We start from the raw sequence: 20,583 nt of genomic DNA on the forward strand, positions 1-20,583 counted from the left end.
GACCCTCTTCACTTTTTCTACTTGGGAAATTGAGTGGCTTTCCCTTCTGTAATAAATGCTAAGAACAGCCCGTGAGTTAGCAAACCTCCCGAGGGCTATGAAGAAAGTTATAGTACGATATCTACAAGAAGTATTTGCAAGTACCTAAGCCTATATTGTTCAGCGCCTTGGGTAGGAATCACTTCTTAGGAATTTGCAGGAATTAACTGGGGGAGGGCAGGAGAGGGAGGTGGGTCATTTTCCTGTGCAAACCTGCTGTGACATGTCAGATACTATCCTCCAAAAGACCATATTCCTTGTACACGTGTGTGAGGTTATAAAGATGGAGATCGCTCGGGGTTTCACTGGTTTTGATGCGGTTCCGTTCACGCTTTGAAAACAAGTCGATCGTCCAAGAGTAGTAGGTTCACAGCTGGTCACATCTGGCACCTGGAGGTGGCATTTTGAATCAGGTGATGGTTAAGACTTGCCATTGGATCTTTTGAGGTGGTGCTGGGTCTTCATTTTTGTTAATCCAAATGGATGTAATTTCCATTTAGTTCACTGCCTAAATCAACAATGGGAAAATCTCCTCCCAGCATTTCTCAGGTGAGCACATGACAGCCCGTTTTTTAAAAATTAAACGTACAGCCCATCCATTTAATTTTCGGCCAGACGTGGCCTGGCTGAGAAGGGAAAGAGGACTCCTCCTAAGGTAGCTTCAGCCAGACGGGAGACACAGGGAACGGGCAGCCTGCAAATTTGTGTCGGGAGCTTGGGAAGGAGGTTTGGTACTGCATCGGGCATGGATTCCGGAGGGTCCATCTGTGGGATGATCTGTGTGGCTTTGGACGAGTTGCTGTTGAGCTCTAGTGCTAAGTAGGCTTCCCTGTAGATGGGGATGATGACTGTCCCTGGCTGGTAGAGCTGTGTGCGGGTTAGAATACGGTGCTTACGAAGCTTTCTGCACAGTGCCAGAGGAATGGCTAGCTCCCAGCAGATGCTGGCCATCGTTACCACTTTAACAGCCCCCATGTGCAACGACTCACTAGAAAAGCTCGACAGTGTGGAGGAAAAGGGTCCTTTCGAGGCACGTTCTCTGTCGTCTCCTGTCTCACATCATTTTGGCGGAAGTTGGTACGTTATTGATTTGCACTCATTCCACACCCAGGCGGGAGGGCCAGGGGTCGGTTGTGGTCACACGAGCAGGGAGGCCCTTGAGCCTCACGCCTGCATAAGCTGCGTCGCTCTATCAACTAACAGAATATGTGGCTCACCTGTCGGCTTCAAAGATTGTTCTCAGGGCTTCCCTGGTGGCGCAGTGGTTGAGAGTCCGCCTGCCGATGCAGGGGACGCGGGTTCGTGCCCCGGTCCGGGGGGATCCCACATGCTGCAGAGCGGCTGGGCCCGTGAGCCATGGCTGCTGAGCCTGCGTGTCCGGAGCCTGTGCTCTGCGACGGGAGAGGCCACAACGGTGAGAGGCCCTCGTACCGCAAAAAAAAAAAACAAGATTGTTCTCAGATGGTGAGGAGGGAACACATAACCTTTGTGTTTTTCTCTCAAATCAGATTTAAACCGTCCTATTGCTGAGGAACAGCTGTGCTCCAAGCGCCCCAGTCTCAGGAGATGAACCCTGAGACACCGCGTCGCACGTTTCCAGTAGGGTAGCTGAAAACTCTCTTTGGGGAGGGTTATTGGGAGACATGAAGAGACTGAGAGGGCGGCCATCTGTCCCACCTATGGCAGGCACCTGCATTCACTGCCCCATCTCCACCAAGGCTCCGGGATAAATGATTCTGCTCTACTCACCGGGGCGTTGCATCAGTTCTGCATTTGCTTTGCCTCACAGACCCCAGATGAGTAACAGGGAAAGCTTTGAGGGTTCGAAGAGGCACCTGTCTTCTCTTCCTGTGACACCTGCAAACTTCTTTGTCCCGGGAATTCAGCACAGTCGTCACTGCCCGCTTCCAGAAGGGAAGTTCTCCTTCCCTGCCCTTGGGGTTCCAAGTCCAGTGTAAGTTCTGTGCTGCCTTCCCTTTCTCAGCTCCACTTTCTGCATAGATTGATTCACTCAACATTTGCTGTGCGGTGTCCTGATACCGACGTGTCTGTAGGAAAGCAATCTTAGAACATCTGCTACTCTCAAAATCATTGACTATACAGATATCCCATGGTAGTGTGGCTACTTTTTTAGGTGTCTCAGAGTCAAATGTATTTTAAGACAGAAATGTATCCTTTCTTTTTTAACGAAGCATGCATTTTAAAAGTAGAGAAACCTGAAAACTAAACATAATTGTGTAACATGTGTCCTTATTAAAACGTAAGTTATATTAGCGTACCTACCAATGCATTACAAATATTAACACGTGGGTGGATTTTTCCTTAAGCCTAGATAGTTGATCAGAAACCCCTGTACCTTTCTCTTGCAAAGAGTGAATATTCATTTGGAGTCTGTGTGGACAGCTGCACATTGAGGGCCAGTGGTTATCAAGTAAATGTTGTTGAAACGTGGCTACGTCACTGTTTCATCCCAACCAAGGGCTTTGGAAGGATGGATGATTTAGACCTCAGGGCCCCAACGATAAGTGAACAGTAACTGCTCTCTAACTCCCACCTTTCTGTAGTTGAAGACTGTGCCGCTCGTCCGACAAATGATTTCTGAAAGAGAATGATGAACCCCCTTATTTTACCCAGATGCTCTTAACTTAATCCCAAACACAAATCCTGGGTAATTGTACAGACGCTATAAAGATTGATGGCGTAGTTCTCCTTTGGCAGCTCGCAAATGTTTGACTAAATCAGAAATGGCATTCAGGCGTGATTCAAGATTCTACTGGGCTTCCCAGAACGCCTCAGCCCCGTGCGATCCACGCCCTCACTCACTGCCGCTGCTACAGGACAGAGTCGCCACCCCGGTTCCCATGATCAGCAACGGCATGCAACCTCCAGGCTTCCCGTGAATTTGTTCTTAAAAAAATCACTGAGGGGAACCCACAGCTCCTGCTAGTGTTTATATATGTCAAGATACGGCTGTTACCGTACCACGACGGATCAGTAAGCAGCGGTGCCAACCAGAAAGGCAGATATTTTGTATCAGAGTTGGTAACATCATTTCCTCGATAGGGCTCTTTCATTTTTTTCTGGATTACGGACTGATGCCCCTCCACCAGAGTGGCATGAAAGTCATCTGATGGCGATGAAAGTGCTCTTTAAAAATTTTTCTTCTGTCAGTTTAAAAATGTTTTCTCTTGTATCAGCAGAACCAGCTTCTTTACTAATGAGATTTCCTCACGCGGCTCCCCTGGTGATTGATAGGCCGAAAGCTGATGACCCCAAATGAGACCTTGTTATTAAACCGTCATCCCATCTGATCATATAAAGATGTCACTCAGAGGCCGCCATGGGTGCAGCTGAAAAGAGCATTCCCTGAGAAGCCGAAAGGGTCGTGGGCTTGGGACGAAAAGATGCTGTCACTACTTCACCGTCCAGTCTCTCTTTGCCAAACGTGCACAGTTGATCTTCGGAGCGGAAGAAGGTGGTCTTTGCTTTCAGGTGCCCTGCTGTATGTGTTCTACAGAGTCAGTCAGCACCGCTGGTGATGATTTAAATTGTGCATCACCCTGAGCCTGGTGGCAAAGGAATCAAAGCCAGCTCTTGATAAAAGATTGGGCTTTACTCAACTTTACGGTTGTCAGCGTGGTAGCCAAGTGGCGGTTTACATGAAATGAGGTCGATTGCGATTGCTTTCACATTCCGTGGAGGGAAAATGCATGCCCCCCAGCTCCCTCATCAACTCAATTCTGAATCAACGTAAGCGCAGAATTTCTCTGCAAAAATACCATTCCAACAATGCAAGAGAGTGCAGCACGGTATCATTTTAGAATGTCAGAGTGGCAAAAGATTACACTGGGTTTGGAAGAATTCCGTTTGTTGCTTTCCCAAGTGGCCAACTTTGATCTTTTCTCAGGATTGGTGGAGCTGTGAGGGGCCAGTTTGTTGTGATGTACGAATGCTGATACCATAACCGCTCTGGGGTGGGGTTGAGGGAGCCTGGATTTAGGGATGAGCTGACTGGCTTCTCCCACCACTTGAGAGCTGATGCCAAGGGCCCTGACCACTCTTTGGTGGTTTGGGCAGTTGCAAAGTAAAATGGAAATCGAAAACAGATATCCAGAAAATTATGCAAAAACAAACACCATCTCCACCTGACATCTGCTAAGAATTGAGGCCAAGATGATATTTGCTTGGGTTGGCGAGATGAGCATCTCTAGTCTTCCATTTGTCTTCAGAGGTGCTTTGCTTGCCTTTTTTCCCCACATGGGATGCAGGGGCGTCAGATAAGCCACTGGAACTTCGTTAGATAAATGTGCTAAGCTAAGGGTTATTAGGAATAATAATTCAGTGAAAGGAAATTTGGATGACATGGGCTCATGTCCATTAGACCTGAGCCAACAAATTGATTTGAAAAGAAACAGGTGAACCCAAGAAAATAAACAATTGGCTGTTTGGGGAGTGGGCATGGGTGACAGGGCTGGGGAAATCACACACCGATTACTATTTCGTTAAAGAGAAGTCACGTCAGGGGGTACAATTTTTGGACCAAAGGGCCTTGTCCAATACAGTCAAGCAGCCCGTTATTATCAGAACTCAGGTATCCCACTCCCATGCCACGCCACCCTCCTCTGCACAAGCCTGTCACTTCAATGTATTTGACCATATGGTTTTCAGACAAATGCAATAAACGTCCCCCCGCCCCCCTGCAACAAAAACCCCAAGTCTACTTTATAGAACTTCCCTACAATCGTAATACCTTGAGACTTTGATTCTCAGAATGACCTTGGCTCCCGAGGGTTGTACGAAACAACCACTGTGAATGCAAACCAAACCCTATGGGGGGGATGCTCTCCAGTAAGCTGTCTGCTTGGGCACCAGTTTAAACCCTGTAGGGGGAGAAAAAGAGTAAGCTTTTGGGTGGGGATGGAAACTCATTTCCCTCGCAATTAGACGTCCTTAATGTTTTCCTGACGTTGGCCTTATCCCCAGTTATCTTTCCGCATTCTCCTCTGCCTCCCAGCCCCCTTCTCTGTCAACTGATAATTAGTTGATGCAGCAAGCGCTGTGATGCACATAAATAATCATAAGACGCCAGATAAACTGTTACTGGTTTCAAAGGAGAGCCGTGCCGACGGTGTCCCCCTATGAACACCAGCCTATTATTTTTAATTATGGCTTTCGCAAAGCAAAGTGATTTCTTGCCCTCTTTCCAGCATCCCTGACAGTATTCTGTCAGCCCGGATGATACGGTGCCCCATTGGCACACACGTCCCTAGCCACAGCGCCAACTGCTACTCAAAAGGTCAATCGGAAGTGATCAATTGCACTCATTGCAACTTGCATTTTGAAGGGGGCTGGGAGGACATGGCCCCCCAAGCCACTGTCCCACTGCAAGTATGGGCTGAATACAATACTTCTGAAAAGGTTTCCAGGATAAGGATAAATTCACAAACGTGTCTTGTGTCTGCCTGAGGCATGTGTGATGGTGGGGAACATGTGTTTACGTGCGTCTCAAACATTTTAACACAGTATCACAAACCCTTCCTCTAGCAGCCCCATGGGCAACGAATAAGGAAAAATCTGGCACCAGTCCCGCTTGGTTTTCTACCTGATGGGCCATGATTAGAGTGGTTGCTTTAGTTCAGAGAGAAGTTTCTCGAAACTTCTCAGTGTCAAATGACATTATGCGTTGAGAAGTGAGGGAGTTGGATGAATTTGTTCTTGCGTGTTCAAAAGGATCCCATCTTCTCGTTGCTCAGAAGAGACATCTGATGTGATTAACTGATAGACGTGTAGTCTGTGTTCAAAGCCTTTTCCTATATGAGGTGTAAAAAGTCACATTAGCTTTACGAGCGGAGTTTATGAACTCGTTTTCCCTGGATGGTCCCATCGTACCTTTTACAGTCACGTGCTTTGAGTTCGGTACCCTCGGCCGTGCTGAGATCCAGATGCATCTGAACCAGGCGGGGAGAGACTCTTGCTCATTCCCAGTTAGAAGAAAATCATTCCATCACCTCTTTTCTTAAAAAAATAACGTTCCGTGGTCTTTGTTCTTTGCTTTCCAGCAACAAGGAGCCGCCACCACCGTCTACTGTGCCGCCGCTCCAGAACTGGAGGGTCTGGGAGGGATGTACTTCAACAGCTGCTGCCGCTGCATGCCCTCGACGGAAGCCCAGAGCGAAGACACGGCCCGGGCCCTGTGGGCGCTCAGCGAGAGGCTGATCCAGGAAGGACTTGGCAGCCCGTCCGGCTAAGTGGGCGCTCGGCAAGGATCAGCGCACACGCCCACCACGCGCGAGCGCTCGGGCGTGACCGCCAGCGCTGGCCCCCTTCTGACTTATCATGCCAGGGCTTCCATGTCCCTCCGACCCAGATCCGCTAGAGTCAAGGATACAAGAGTCGTCACAACAGAGCGAGAAATGTTAGGGACCACTGGGAAGCAGGGAGTTCTGGGGGTAAAGGGATAATACGTCTTTTCTGGGGCTGGGGCAGGCCTGGGTCCCTCTGCTCCCCTGGTGATGGCCTGTTTGAAAGTGAAGCTTAGCTGCTCGGTAGGTTCTTGGTCTCACGGTAGAAGCACGAGCAATTCTCACGCTGTAGGACAGCCTGGTGCCCCACGCCCCCGCCCCAGACACAGCCTCCACGGCCACACTGTAGCCAGGAGCTGCCTTTTTCTTATTTAGGGAAGAAAAAGGCCAGTGTTTATCCTTCGCTGCACTGATCCAGGAGATAACTTCAGCCTGATCAAGTCGGAGTGGCCTTGTCAACTACTGGAGAGAGGACCCTCTGAACCTTGTTCCAGCCGAGACGGAGGTGACACTTAGAAGTGGGTGGGATAGACACAATTACTGGGTCGCCAAGTACTGGTCCACCAACTTACTGGTCCACCAACTCCCCGGCCAAAGCTATACAAAAGATTCTTTAGCGATTATAACAAACACATTTTGTAAATCATTCCCTAGATACCTTGACAGGCAGGAAAGGAAGTCTTGCGCCATTACAGGATATTTTGGGGATGGGGGATAAAAAGATGTTCCCTCCATTCTTCACTCACAGTTTTGGGAAACAACGCCATCGCGGAGGTGCACAGCCCCTCAGTGTTCAGCATCCTGCTTCCGTGTCCTCTTGTTCCTCTCATCCTACGCTTAATAAAAGAACATGCTTGAATAGTATCCCCTGAAGTTTTTTGTCTTGTTCCTTTAAATGTTTGTTTCAGTTTTGTTTTTTGTCTTGTTTTGTTTTTTTAGAAAAGCAATCTAGAGGAAAAATAAAGCGCTTCTTGTAGACGCCAGGAAAACACCATTCTCGTTTCTTCTCTGAGTTTTGTTTTGTTTTTGTGCTTTGTGGCTGTCTGCGGGCCGAGTTGTCTCACGCCATTAGCATGCCAGCATCATATTTTCTGTTGAAGAGAGAAAGAAAAAGAAAAATGACTGTCACTTAATTTCACCTTAAGAGGTTTTGTTATCATGGATCGTGGATCATTTCAGTCCCTCGATGGTTTGTTCCCCCTGTAACTACCAAGTTCTTGGTGATTAGAAACCATCCCTACTTAGGAGAATAGGGGAGCGGTTTGGAGGCTCTTCCCCACTCATCCTGTTATCACTTACACTGTGGTTTCCAGGCCATTCCTGCAGGGATGTAAGAAAGGCCACTTTGGCAAGGTGGAGAGAAAGCTTTTGCTGAAATACCAGGAAGGGGGGGGCAGGGTGTGTGTGTCACTGTTCCTCCTCTTGACAGTGGCAGCTTCAGCCCAGACAACGTCGTGAATTTCTGGGCCTCTGGCTCTGTGGTCAAACACCAGTGCTTTCCAGTAGTCCACAGCCTGGCTACGTCCTCCCATCTGGCTATATTCGCCCTTCACAAAATCCTTACTGTCACAGCGCCTTTCAAACTATGCATCAGATAATGTCACTTTTCTGGTCCAAACCCTCCAGTGCGTCTGCGGTAGACTATTTGCAAACGTGGCTATTGTAATTCTCCTCCCAGTCTCCACACCTTGGGTGGTCCTCTCTCTAACTCTGGCCTTGGCCACATGACTTGCTTTGGCCAATTTAAAATGTGCTTGTGCACTGGGCTTGCCCTTTCTTGTTGCTCTTTGGAATCCTGCAACCACCATCCTATGAATGGGCCTGGGTTAACCGGCTGGACAATGCGAGCCACATGGACGCTCCCAAAACCGACAGCAGACTACCCGTTCATTAGACGTGCGAGCGAGGCCATCCCAGACCATGTAGCCCAGCCGAGCCAACCCAGATGAGAAGAAACACCCCAGTCCACCCAGAGAACTGCAAAAAGTATGTTTGTCATGTTAACCCACAAAGCTTCAGGATTACTTGTTACACAGCAAACACTAACCGATACAACTGCTCATCTCACTGACTAAAGTCCAAAATTTTTTTTTTTTTTTAACCATAGTCAAGGAGTTCTCCCATAATCTGGTCCACAGCAGACTTTCTGATTTCATGTTCTAGCATCGTCTCTTCACTCACTACATTTAGTCACGCTAGCCTTCTTGTTCTCCTGAAATAAGCCAAGCAACCTCCCTACTCAAGGACTTTATACTTGCTGTTGCCTCTGCTGAATTGCTTTCCTGCCAGAGACCTGCATGGCTTCTTCCCGCACTGCATTCTGCTTTCTCCCTTTCTGATGAGGTGACATTCTGGCCACCGCATTCACAGTGGCACCCCATCTGCCCACCCCTCCCCTTTTTTTTTTCTCCATACTGCTTAATACTATTGGACAAGTTATATGTCTGTCTATGTACTATTTTCTCCCTCCACCTATAATATGAACTCCCTGAGATCTGTCTGTCTGGTTCACAACTGTGGCCCCTGTGCCTTGAACTATTCCTGTTATACAGAAGGTGCTTAATAAATGACCTTTGAAGGAAAAGACGATTCTTGGTGACTGAGCATTACGTCCACGAAAATAATTCCCATCCTTGTGAGAATGCACACAAGCCAGCCACTGTGCCGGGCGGGCTGCAGAATTACGTCTAATGTGACCACGGTCCTCCCAGGCAGCCTCCCCTTCCCGTCTTATGGATAAAGAATCTGAGGCCAAGAGGTTTCATAACTTGCCACTGTCCACAGAGCTCATAAGTGATAGAGCTGCTGTTCACACCCAGGCCTGTTTCTTTTCAAAGTCACACACTTCCCTGGCCCAAGGCCACCGATCCTTCAAGAAGCTGAGAATGTCCTTTCCAATAGGAGGCACCGTTTTAACATCTCAGGCTGAGCAGAGAAGGGACATTACGGGTCTGACTGTAGCTCAGCATCAGGAATTTGGTGAAGGGGGAGTCAAGCCACAGCACAAAAGATGTCGGAATCTCATCAGGCAAGGTTATGTTCAAAATATCAGAGAACCAGGGGAGCATCTCCTGCTGCCTCCTTGCACCGTTAAGGCCTCTGTGCTGATGCCCACATGAATCCTGCATCAGGAGGTAAGATGATGCGTGAGGGAACTTGACCAGGGGAGGGAAGCATTCGCCTCAATCAAGAAGCTCCCCTAAACCTTCCCACACTGTTGGTGGGAGGTAGACTGGTGCAGCCACTATGGAGAACAGCATGGAGGTTCCTCAAAAAACTAAAAATAAAGTTGCCATACGATCCAGCATATATCCAGACAAAACCGTAATTCGGAAAGATACAGGCACCCCAGTGTTCACTGAAGCACTATTCACAGTAGCCGAGACATGGAAGGAACCTAAATGTCCATCAACATAAAGAAGATGGGGTACATATATACAATGGAATACTACTGAGCCATAAACAAGAACGAAGTAATGCCATTTGCAGCAACATGGATGCAACGAGAGATTATCATACTAAGTGCAGTAAGCCAGAGAAAGGCAAATATCCTATGATATCACTTACACGTGGAATCTAAAATATGATACACATGAACTTACTTACAAAACAGACTCACAGACAGAGAAACCAAACTTACGGTTGCCAAAGGGGAAAAGAGGAGGGGGTAGGAGAGAGAAATTAGGAGTTTGGGATTAGCATATACAAACTACTATATATAAAATAGATAAACAACAAGGTCTTACTGTATAGCACAGGGAACTATATTCAATGTCTTGTAATAAACTGTAATGGAAAAGAATATGAAAAAGAATACATAGATCTGAATCAGCTTGCTATACACCGAAAACAAACACAACATTATAAAGTAACTGTACTTCAATTAAAAAAAAAAAGAAAGTCCCTAAGTCAGACTAAGTCTTCATACAGTTATTCATCCAACAAACATACACGGAGTGCCACATTATGGAAATTCAAAGTTTAGGGTAACACCCCCACCATAGTTAGAGCTGTAAAAAAAAATGTATATCCTGGGTCAATAGGCGTCTTCACAGTACACAGGTCCTAATCAACTTTACCAATACTTCTCCAGGTTACTTGATAAACAGAGACCCCAGAACAAAAACCAGGCCTCCTCTTACCCGTTATGCCCTGAATCCACCCAGTCAGACGGCGCCAGTCCCTGTGGTGCATTGCACCTGCCAGATGCATCTTACTTCGCTGATTCTGTGGGGCAATTCCTGGACAGGTGAGCAGGTGGGTAGCATAAAAAGCCTCATTCCTTTGTTAGCTTATTCTAAATCCAGGACTACTGCTCACCATCTGTCATGATATACATATATAGTATATATATATACACACATACGTAATATATATGTAATATATACCTAGTTTTCCATCATCACTACCACTATTTGCAGGTACTATTTATTGAGCATCTACTATGTGCCAGTTGCCAGTCTGGGCAAATCACACCCACCTTCTTATTTTAGGCTCAGATGATAAGCATAAAATAAGTGACCTTTCCGTGGTCCCCTAGCTGGTAAGCAGCAGAGTCAGCACCTGAATCCAGGGCCATCGCCTCCAGGTCCATGTGCCTCCCACTGCATCCCACTGTTTAAAGGATGGCCTGTAGACCACCAGTATACATATAAATAAATGTATACAATGGGTGAATTATTCACGAAGGAAGACTCTTAGGCTTCCTATCCAAGCCTGGGATCTGCTTCGACTCCTGGTGCCTCACGTCTGGTATAAACTCTACGAATTCTGTCCATGCTGTTTACCCAGCAATATTGGCTTCAGCCCCGTAGACCTTTTCTCCTGTTCTGGTTGTAAACAGGTCTGCACCTGGCCTTCTTTCCCCTGGGTTTATTAGCCTCTGATGGACTCAATGCCCAGAGTCCTCCACCACTGCCCCAGGGCCACAGAATCCACTCAGGACAGGAAGAGGGAGCCAGAGTTTCTACCGTCATTTTCCCTGTGTCTTTAAAGCCCAAAGGCTGCCTTTTCACGGCTGATGAAGGGAGACCTTTCTGCCACTTTTCAATAGGAAACAGGAAACTGAAGCGTCCCCGGCAATGACTGAAGCTGTGGCTTGTGGTTTTGCTCTTTAAAATGGGGTGATGGGTGGTTTTGTTTTGAACTTCCATGAAGGAGGCCCGATTACTTTCATTAAGGTCAGCGCTGGGCTGGAAAGCCTTGGCTCGCAAAATGGCTGCCCGTTCGGGTCACCAGCAGGTACCATTTGGAGACGTTCACATTTTTTTAAAACACTTAAAAGAGCGATATTTCTTTTACTCTGTTAACTTTTTGTGCCTTTCCGCATATCCAAACTCGTTGGAATTCATTTTAGAATAATAAATAATATCACATAATATGATCCACACGATGACTGAAAAAACTTCTCTGAATTCTGTCTACTTGACGAGATGCTACACTCACGATAAAGGTGAATTTTAAAAAGGAAAACGACAGGCTCAAATACCACTATCCTAACAGAGATTTTCATCTCTGTTCATTACCTTTCAGGGCTTCATACTATTTGGTTTCATGCCCTTCTTTTTATCTCCTCCCCCCCCCCCCAATTATCTCCTTTCTCAGTTTTCAGTTATTTTAATGGATGCCTCATATATAGTCCTGCTGGTGGGCCATCGTTTGGAAACTCCTACTCTGGGATATTCAGGTAATGTCTAGTTTTTGCTGTTAGAACTAACAGCTCAATTAGCATCTTCATGCACACAGCTTTTTCCTTCTATTAATTTTCCTCCCCAGCATACATCTGCATCCCTGAAACTCTTAAATCCCAGAGTTCTTCTTTGACTTTTGCTTCATACTTCCATGTGTGATCTGGAAGGGAAGCAGAAGGTATATATTTCTGGGTTTTTTTTTTTTGGTTCGGTTTTTTACAACCTCATCAGCATTGGGTGTTGCTATTTAATTTTTTTTTTTTTAACATTTTAACATTTTAACTTCCTATTGTCACAATCTATAACTATTTCTATAAAATGCCCCCGAGCAGCCAGTCTCCTTATTTAAAGTATAAGCATTTTGTCTCTCATTTTCCCACTGGACCAAGTGCACAGTTTTAATTAGAATGGAAATTCCAAGGTGAGTCTGCATTCGGTTTCGGTAGGAAAAATCCGTTCAGCCCTGTCACTACATCTTTACCGCATTACTCAATCAGTAAGTGTCCTGCCTTTTTTGTACCTTTTCAGTCACCAACTGTAGCACAACATGGACCCCATGTGAATGCCAGGCAAAGGCCAAAACCAACACCTAAGTCCCTCTGGTTCATTCTGGCTTATGTACTCACCCCCCTAGCTGAAGTGCTGTCTGCTTTTATGAGGTGTGCCACGCCACTCAGAAAGACTGTCTTCCTTCTAAACTGATCTGTTCACAAGGCCATGCCCTGCTGTATCTTAGGTGTAAGACAATAAAAGTTTCTTTTAATTTCTGACATAGGTCCATGCAAATAGAGGCTCTCCATCATTCATTCAGATTAAAGAGGCTCCGTGCCTTCCTCCAACGTTCCTGGTTTTATTGGAGGTTCATGAGGGGCTCGTTCTTTCACTCTGGAATCATGACAGTTTCTCGTCTGATGCCGGGGACCTTAGGTGAGAAAGTCCACTTCGGTAAAGTATCATGTCCTGAGTCCTTACCAATACTTTGTGCAAAACACTTAACTGAAATGCTGGTTTTGGTCATTTAAATCTCACGAGTTTTGAATTAAATGTCACTGTCCCCTTTTTACCCGTGAGGAAAATATTTCAATCCTGGGGCCGCCACTTCCTGTGTGATGTTGTCCCAGTAACTTAACCTCTCTGAGCTCCTATGTCCCAACCCCACGATACATTCGTGGTTTCTCTTACCCCTCCAACTTCATCTCTCCCTTGTTTTACTTTCTATATACACAATTGGTTAGATTCCTCTAAGCTAAACAAGTGTGAGTTCGTTAGTAATCTACCCGAATATAGTTTTATTCTTTCTCTATATCCTTTGAAGATGACTTATGAGATTGCTTCAGGGGAAAAAAACTCTATCATTGTATTTAAATACAGTTGATCTTAGAAATAATTGCTGAATAATTTTCTATTCTACAAAATGTATTGCTGTTTGCTGTTTTTATTAGAAAGTTAAAATGTATGCTCAGCATTTAAACTTGGGGGAAAACATCAGAAAAACAAATATTCCGAAAGTCCCACCCCTCAGAGACAACCACTGTAAATGTTCTGATATATTACCTTTCACACTTTTTATAAATGCATTTTAAAATTTACTTGCATCTTTTCAGCTTCAGTTTTATATAGCTGTGATTATACACAGTTTTATATATTTTAAATTGAATACATTCTTGATACATCTTTTAATACCTTTATGATCCTGCATTCAGTAAACGGGTATACCACAGTAACCTTTACTGTTATTGGACAGTTAGGGTTCCCCCATTACTGTATTTTCATTAGTATAATGCTTTAATAAATATAATTGTGTAAGATCGGGGGAGACTAGTTTAATTATTTTCTTAACATGGATTCCAAAGAGGATGTAAGGTCAAACAATATGGGAATTTTTAAGGCTCTTGGGTACCTACTGTCAAGAAACCTTTTCTGGGCTGCCCACGTGGCTAGTTTTCATACCTGCCAAGAGTATTCTTGGAGAAGAGCAGGTGTGTTTTTACCCACTTGCTGCGGACCCGCTTATTTTCCCCAGATACTCTGCCCATCCGGTGTCTGGCAGCATTAATCTCAGGGCTGCCTATGCAAGTTCCCGGGTATAGAAAACTCTTTCCCTCTGGAACCAAGACAGAAGAGGGCAGGAGCCTTGTGTCAGCGAAATAAAAAAGGGCTGAATGCGAAAGAATCAAGCTAAACTTTGGGTCAGCTGGTTTTGCCAGCCTTTGAAGATGCTATAGTGTTCATTGTTCAGCTGCCTCGGAACCTACTGAGAAAGTCTGAAGACCTTCTTGGCCACGATGGTAAATGTTCCGAATTCTCGGCCCGGTTTGCTGAGGCAGGGCTGGCCCTTAGACTTGGTCTTGGGGAATTTTACCTGGTGTGGCCTAGATTTGAAGGACCTGATGATGAAGCCCTTGCTTTTCACTATTAGTGGCTGCTTTCAAGCTCATTTCAGGGAGAGAGGCTGAGCAGTTCCCTCCCAGATGATTTAGGAAAAATTTCAGTCAGACCATCCTGTTTCCTGAGCTAGATTCCAGAACCTTCTAGAAGCCTGCCTAAATCTCCCTAAATATTCCCAAAGCCTTCACAGCTTCAGTCAAAACATAAAAGTACATGACATGGACAAAACCAACATACATATACATATATATACACACACACACACACACATATATATACATACACACATATATATATATAAAATCTCAATGTAACGATGGTATTATTAGTACTATTTTAAATAAAATATTAACATAAATAAAATCACAATGACATGATTAATAATACAAACCAGACACCTGGACTTAGAAATTCAAGTTATAAATTTTAGAACTCTAAAGCAGGGCATTTCTCCCAGCCTGCAAAGATGATAAGAGTGTATGTGACTGTGTATATGTGTGTGTGTATAGACGTGTCAGGAGTTTTGGAATTCAAAAACTCCATTAACATACTAATGGATCAGAGAAGTATTGTTATTAAAAACAAACTATTTAACTGGGTTTCATTTCAAACCCTTTGAACACAGGCCACTGTTTCTTTTAAGATACCTGTTTGTTAACAGAAATGGTATTGTCCTCCAAGACAAAGAGAAATATTTTTCTTAAAGCCATGATAATTCATAATAATAATATCAATAATAACCTGATATCAATTTAAATGTCCAGCAGCTGGGGTCAGGACTTTCTGACTACCGTGATGCTGTGGAAGAAATGATGTTTTTAACATACTAGGTGGAAAATGTAGGTTACAAAAGCGTCTGTAGGGTATGATCCTGTTTTGTTAAGCGAATATATATTCGTGTTTCTGTGCATGTAAATTATGTACTGAGAGAAAGAACTGTAAGGTGTTAATCATGGTGATCTCTGGGCAGGGGAAATGGAGTTGCCTTTTCTTCTTTATGCCTATCCATATTCCCTGCATTTTCTACAATGGAAGTATGCCATATTACATTCTAAAAAATAAAAGTTATAAAAACAAAGAACAGGCCAACGCTTATAAAACGTGCCCAGCTGCCTCTGTAAGCATTCTTGTACAGCTGTGGGCTGACTCGAGTCCAGTAATTGATCCTCCAAAAGGTTCTCTTGGGCTGACACATTGACACCAACGAAATGGCTTTCAGGTTCCATGGGAACAGAGTGGGGAATTTGAGGGCAGCATCTCACAAAGTAAAGTACACTTGAAAAATAAAAGCAGGGAGATGATATGGGGTCAATGGATAGTTTTAGGTAACTGGGCGGTTGTGTGAATTACACCTTCCATTGCGGTGTGTGTACAAACACCACCTCCCCGTGGCTTGGGCCAGGTGAGTTTTCCACAAGAGCCTTTCCTCCGCGGCAGTTTGACGTGTTGCCAAGGTCGGAATAACTCTTACCTGCCCACCTCAGTGCCCTCCTATTAACCTTGAGCACTCACACCCAGCTCGTGCAGAACCCAGACCGTGGATGGACGCCAAGTCCCTTTCCACTTTTTGTTTTATTACTGCTTGCTAAAAGTTTGAACCAAATGATAAATGGAAGTATTGATTTTGTTTATCTACTTGACCTCTGCTAATGTAAAGTTTTAAGAAAACATATTGTTAGAAAAGTAAAGTTATATGTCTTATGCTATTCTAAATAAATATACTCATCAAAAAACCTTAAAAGAAATATTTACATGTCCAAAGAAGACATACAGATCACCAAAAAGCACGTGAAAAGACGCTCGACATGACTAATTATCAGAGAAATGCAAATCAAAATTACAATGAGGTATCACCTCACACCAGTCAGAATGGCCATCACCAAAAAGGTTACAAACAATAAATGCTACAGAAGGTGTGGAGTAAAAGGAACCCTCCTACACTGTAGATGGGAATGTAAATTGGTACAACCATTATGGAGAACAGTAAGGAGGTTCCTTAAAAAACTAAAACTAGAACTACCATATGATCCAGCAGTCTCACTCCCGGGCATATATCTAGAGAAAACTCTAATTCGAAAAGATACATGTGCCCCAATGTTCATAGCAGCACTATTTACAATAGCCAAGACATGGAAGCAACCTAAATGTCTGTCAAGAGAGGAATAGATAAAGAAGATGTGGTACAGATATACAATGGAGTATTACTCACCATAAAAAAGAAGGAAATAATGACATTTGCAGCAACGTGGATGGGCCTAGAGATTATCATACCGAGTGAAGTAACTCAGAGAAAGACAAATAGCATATAACGCTTATATGTGTAATCTAAAACCATGATAAAATGAACTTATTTACAAAACAGAAATAGAGTCACAGATGTAGAAAATAAACGTACAGTTACCAGAGGGGAAATAGGTGGAGGGATAAATTGGGAGATTGGGATTGACATATACACACTACTATATATAAAATAGAGAACTAATAAGGACCCACTGTATAGCACGGGGAACTCTACTCAATACTCTGTAGTGACCTATACGGGAAAAGAATCTAAAAGAGTGGATACATGTATATGTATAACCGATTCGCTTTCCTGTACAGCAGAAACTAACACAACATTGTAAATCAACTACACTCCAATAAAAATTTTTTGGAAAAGAAACATTTACACAACATAATATCAGCAGCATTACTGTAACTACTAAGTAGAGAGAAATCCTGGGTGCAGAAGACAACTTCTTTCTTGGGAATCGGGATGGTACCCGATTACTTTGGACTTAAATTTTTTTTTCCCCTAGCAGCAAAAGCAGTTCTAAGAGGGAAGTTTATACCAATACAAGCTTACCTCAGGAAACAAAAAAAAGCTCAAGTACACAACCTAAGCTTACACCTAAAGCAACTAGAGAAAGAAGAACAAACAAAACCCAAAGTTAGTAGAAGGAAAGAAATCATAAAGATCAGAGCAGAAACAAATGAAATAGACACTAACAATAGCAAAGACCAGTGAAACTAAAAGCTGGCTCTTTGAAAAGATAAACAAAATTGAGAAATCTTTAGCCAGAGTCATCAAGAAAAAAAGGGAGAGGACTCAAATCAATAAAATTAGAAATGAAAAAGGAGAAGTTACAACCAACACCACAGAAGTACAAAGGATCATGAGAGACTACTACAAGCAACTCTATGCCAGTAAAATGGACAACGTAGAAGAAATGGACGAATTCTTAGAAAGGCACAATCTCCCAAGACTGACCAGAAAGAAATAGAAAATATGAACAGACCAATTACCAGTACTGAAATTGGATCAGTAATTTAAAAACTCCCAACAAACAAAAGTCCAGGACCAGAAGGTTTCACAGGTGAATTCTACCAAACGTTTAGAGATGAGTTAACACCTATCCTTCTGAAACTATTCCAAAAAACTGCGGAGGAACACTTCCGAACTCATTCTCTGAGGCCACCCTGACCAAAACCAGACAAAGATGTGACAAACAAAAGAAAATTACATGCCAATATCACAGATGGTCATAGATGCAAAAATCCTCAACAAAATACTAGCAAACCAACTCCAACAATACATTAAAAGGATCATATTTCAGGGATGCAAGGATTTTTCAATATCTGTAAATCAATCAATGTGATATACCACATTAAAAAACTGAAGAATGAAAACTGTATGATCATCTCAATAGATGCAGAAAAAGCTTTTGATAAAATTCAACATCCATTTATGATAAAAACTCTTCAGAAAATGGGCATAGAGGGAACATACCTCAACATAATAAAGGCCATATATGACAAACCATCATACGCAATGGTGAAAAGCTGAAAGTATTTCCTCTAAGATCAGGAACAAGGCAAGGATGCCCACTCTTGCCGCTTTGGTTCAACATAGCTTTGGAAGTCCTAGCCACAACAATCAGGGAAGAAAAAGAAATAAAAGGAATCCAGATTGGAAGAGAAGAAGTAAAACTGTCACTGTTTGCAGATGACATGATACTATACATAGAAAATCCTAAAGACTCTACCAGAAAACTACTAGAGCTCATCAACAAATTCAGTACAAAGTTAATACACAGAGATCAGTTGCATTTCTATACACTAACAATGAAACATCAGAAAGAGAAATTAAGGAAACAATCCCATTTACCATCACATCAAAAATAATAAAATACCTAGGCATAAACCTACCAAAAGAGGCAAAAGACCTGTACTCTGAAAACTATAAGACACTGATGAAAGAAACTGAAGATGACATAAATGGATGGAAAGATATACTGTGTTCTCGGATTGGAAGAACCAATGTTGTTAAAATGATCATACTACCCAAGGCAATCTACAGATTCAGTGCAATCCCTATCAAATTACCAATGGTATTTCCCACAGAACTAGAACAAGAAATTTTTTAATTTGTATGGAGACACAAAAGACCCCGAATAGCCAAAACAATCTTGAGAAAGAACAGAGCTGAAGGAATCGGGCTGCCTGACTTCAGACTATACTACAAAGCTACAGTAATCAAAACAGTATGGCACTGACACAAAAACAGATACATAGACAAATGAAACAGGACAGAAAGCTCAGAAACAAACCCACGCGCTTATGGTCAATTAATCTACGACAAACGAGACAAGAATATACAACGGAGAAAAGAAAGTCTCTTCAATAAGTGGTGCTAGGAAAACTGGACAGCTACAGGTAAAAACATGAAATGAGAACATCCTCTAACACCATATACAAAAATAAACTCAAAATGGATTAAAGACCAAAATGTAAGACCAGATACTATAAAAATTCTAGAGGAAGACATATGCAGAACACTCTTAGACATAAATCATAGCAATATTTTTTTGGATCTGTCTCTTTGAGTAGTGGAAATAAAAGCAAAAATAAACAAATGGGACGTAATCAAACTTAAAAGCTTTTGCAAAGGAAAGCAAACCATCAACAAAACAAAAAGACAACCTACAGAATGGCAGAAAATACTTGCAAGCGATACAACTGACAAGGCACTAACTTCCAAAATATACAAACAGCTTATACAGCTCAATATCAAAAAAACCCCAAGCAACCCAATCAAAAACTGGGCAGAAGACCTAATAGACATATCTCCAAAGAAGAAATACAGAAGGCCAACAGGCACATGAAAAGATGCTAAACATCGCAAATTATTAGAGAAATGCAAATTAAAACCATAAAATGAGGTATCACCTCACAGCAGTGAGAATGGCCATCATCAAGAAGTTTACAAATAATAAATGCTGGAGAGGGTGTGGAGAAAAGGGAACCCTCCTACACTGTTGGTGGGAATGTAAATTGGTGCAGCCGCTATACTGAACAGTATGGAGGATCTTCCAAAAACTAAAAATAGAGTTACCATATGATCCTGCAGTCCCATTCCCGGGCATATATCCAGAGAAAACTCTAATTTGAACAGATGAACCCTAATGTTCATTGCAGCACTAGTTACAATAGCCAAGACCTGGAAGCAACCTAAATGTTCATCGACAAAGGAATGGATAAAGAAGATGGGGTGCATATACACAATGGAATACTACTCAGCCATAAACAAGAATGAAATAATGCCATTTGCAGCAACATGGATGGACCTAGAGATTATCATACTAAGTGAAATAAGTCTGACAAAAGACAAATAGCATATGATAACGCTTATATGTGGAATCTAAAAAAATGATACAAATGAACTTATTTACAAAACAGAAATAGAGTCGCAGACATAGAAAACAAACTTATGGTACCACAGGGCAAAGTGGGGGAGAGAGAAATTCGGAGTTTGGTATTAACAGATACACACTACTGTATGTAAAACAGATAAACAGCAAGGGAACTATATTCAATATCTTATAATAACCTATCATGGAAAAGAATATGAAAGAGACTATATATACATTATATATATATATAACTGAATCACTCTGCTGCATACCTGAGACTAACACAACATTGTAAATCAACTACACTTCAATTTTTAAAAATACTGAGTTTTGTTACTTTCTATTGGGGAGGAAAGTATACAAAAGTACAGCATCTAGAAAGAAAATATGAATAACCTAGAAAAATATCAAACTAATTCATCCACCCACTATCGGTCTAAATAAGAACAAGATCGGTGTGATCCCCTGATACCAGCAGCAAAAGCTTCATCA

The 20,583-nt window shown here is 43.1% G+C and overlaps 1 protein-coding gene across 2 annotated transcripts in view; it reads left to right on the forward strand.

Annotated features, from left to right (window-relative positions):
• WWOX (WW domain containing oxidoreductase) overlaps positions 1-8,797 on the forward strand; it is a 977,516-nt gene extending 968,719 nt beyond the window's left edge. For both annotated transcript variants that reach the window (XM_060000167.1, XM_060000169.1), the window contains one exon: positions 6,099-8,797. In XM_060000167.1, the coding sequence (XP_059856150.1) occupies positions 6,099-6,287 (189 nt within the window). In that variant the 3' untranslated portion in view covers positions 6,288-8,797. The remainder of the gene's footprint in view (positions 1-6,098) is intronic.
• Positions 8,798-20,583: the final 11,786 nt, after the last annotated feature.

The sequence above is a fragment of the Delphinus delphis genome, chromosome 20 (assembly GCF_949987515.2).
Source record: "Delphinus delphis chromosome 20, mDelDel1.2, whole genome shotgun sequence".
NCBI classification, from domain to species: Eukaryota; Metazoa; Chordata; class Mammalia; order Artiodactyla; family Delphinidae; genus Delphinus; species Delphinus delphis.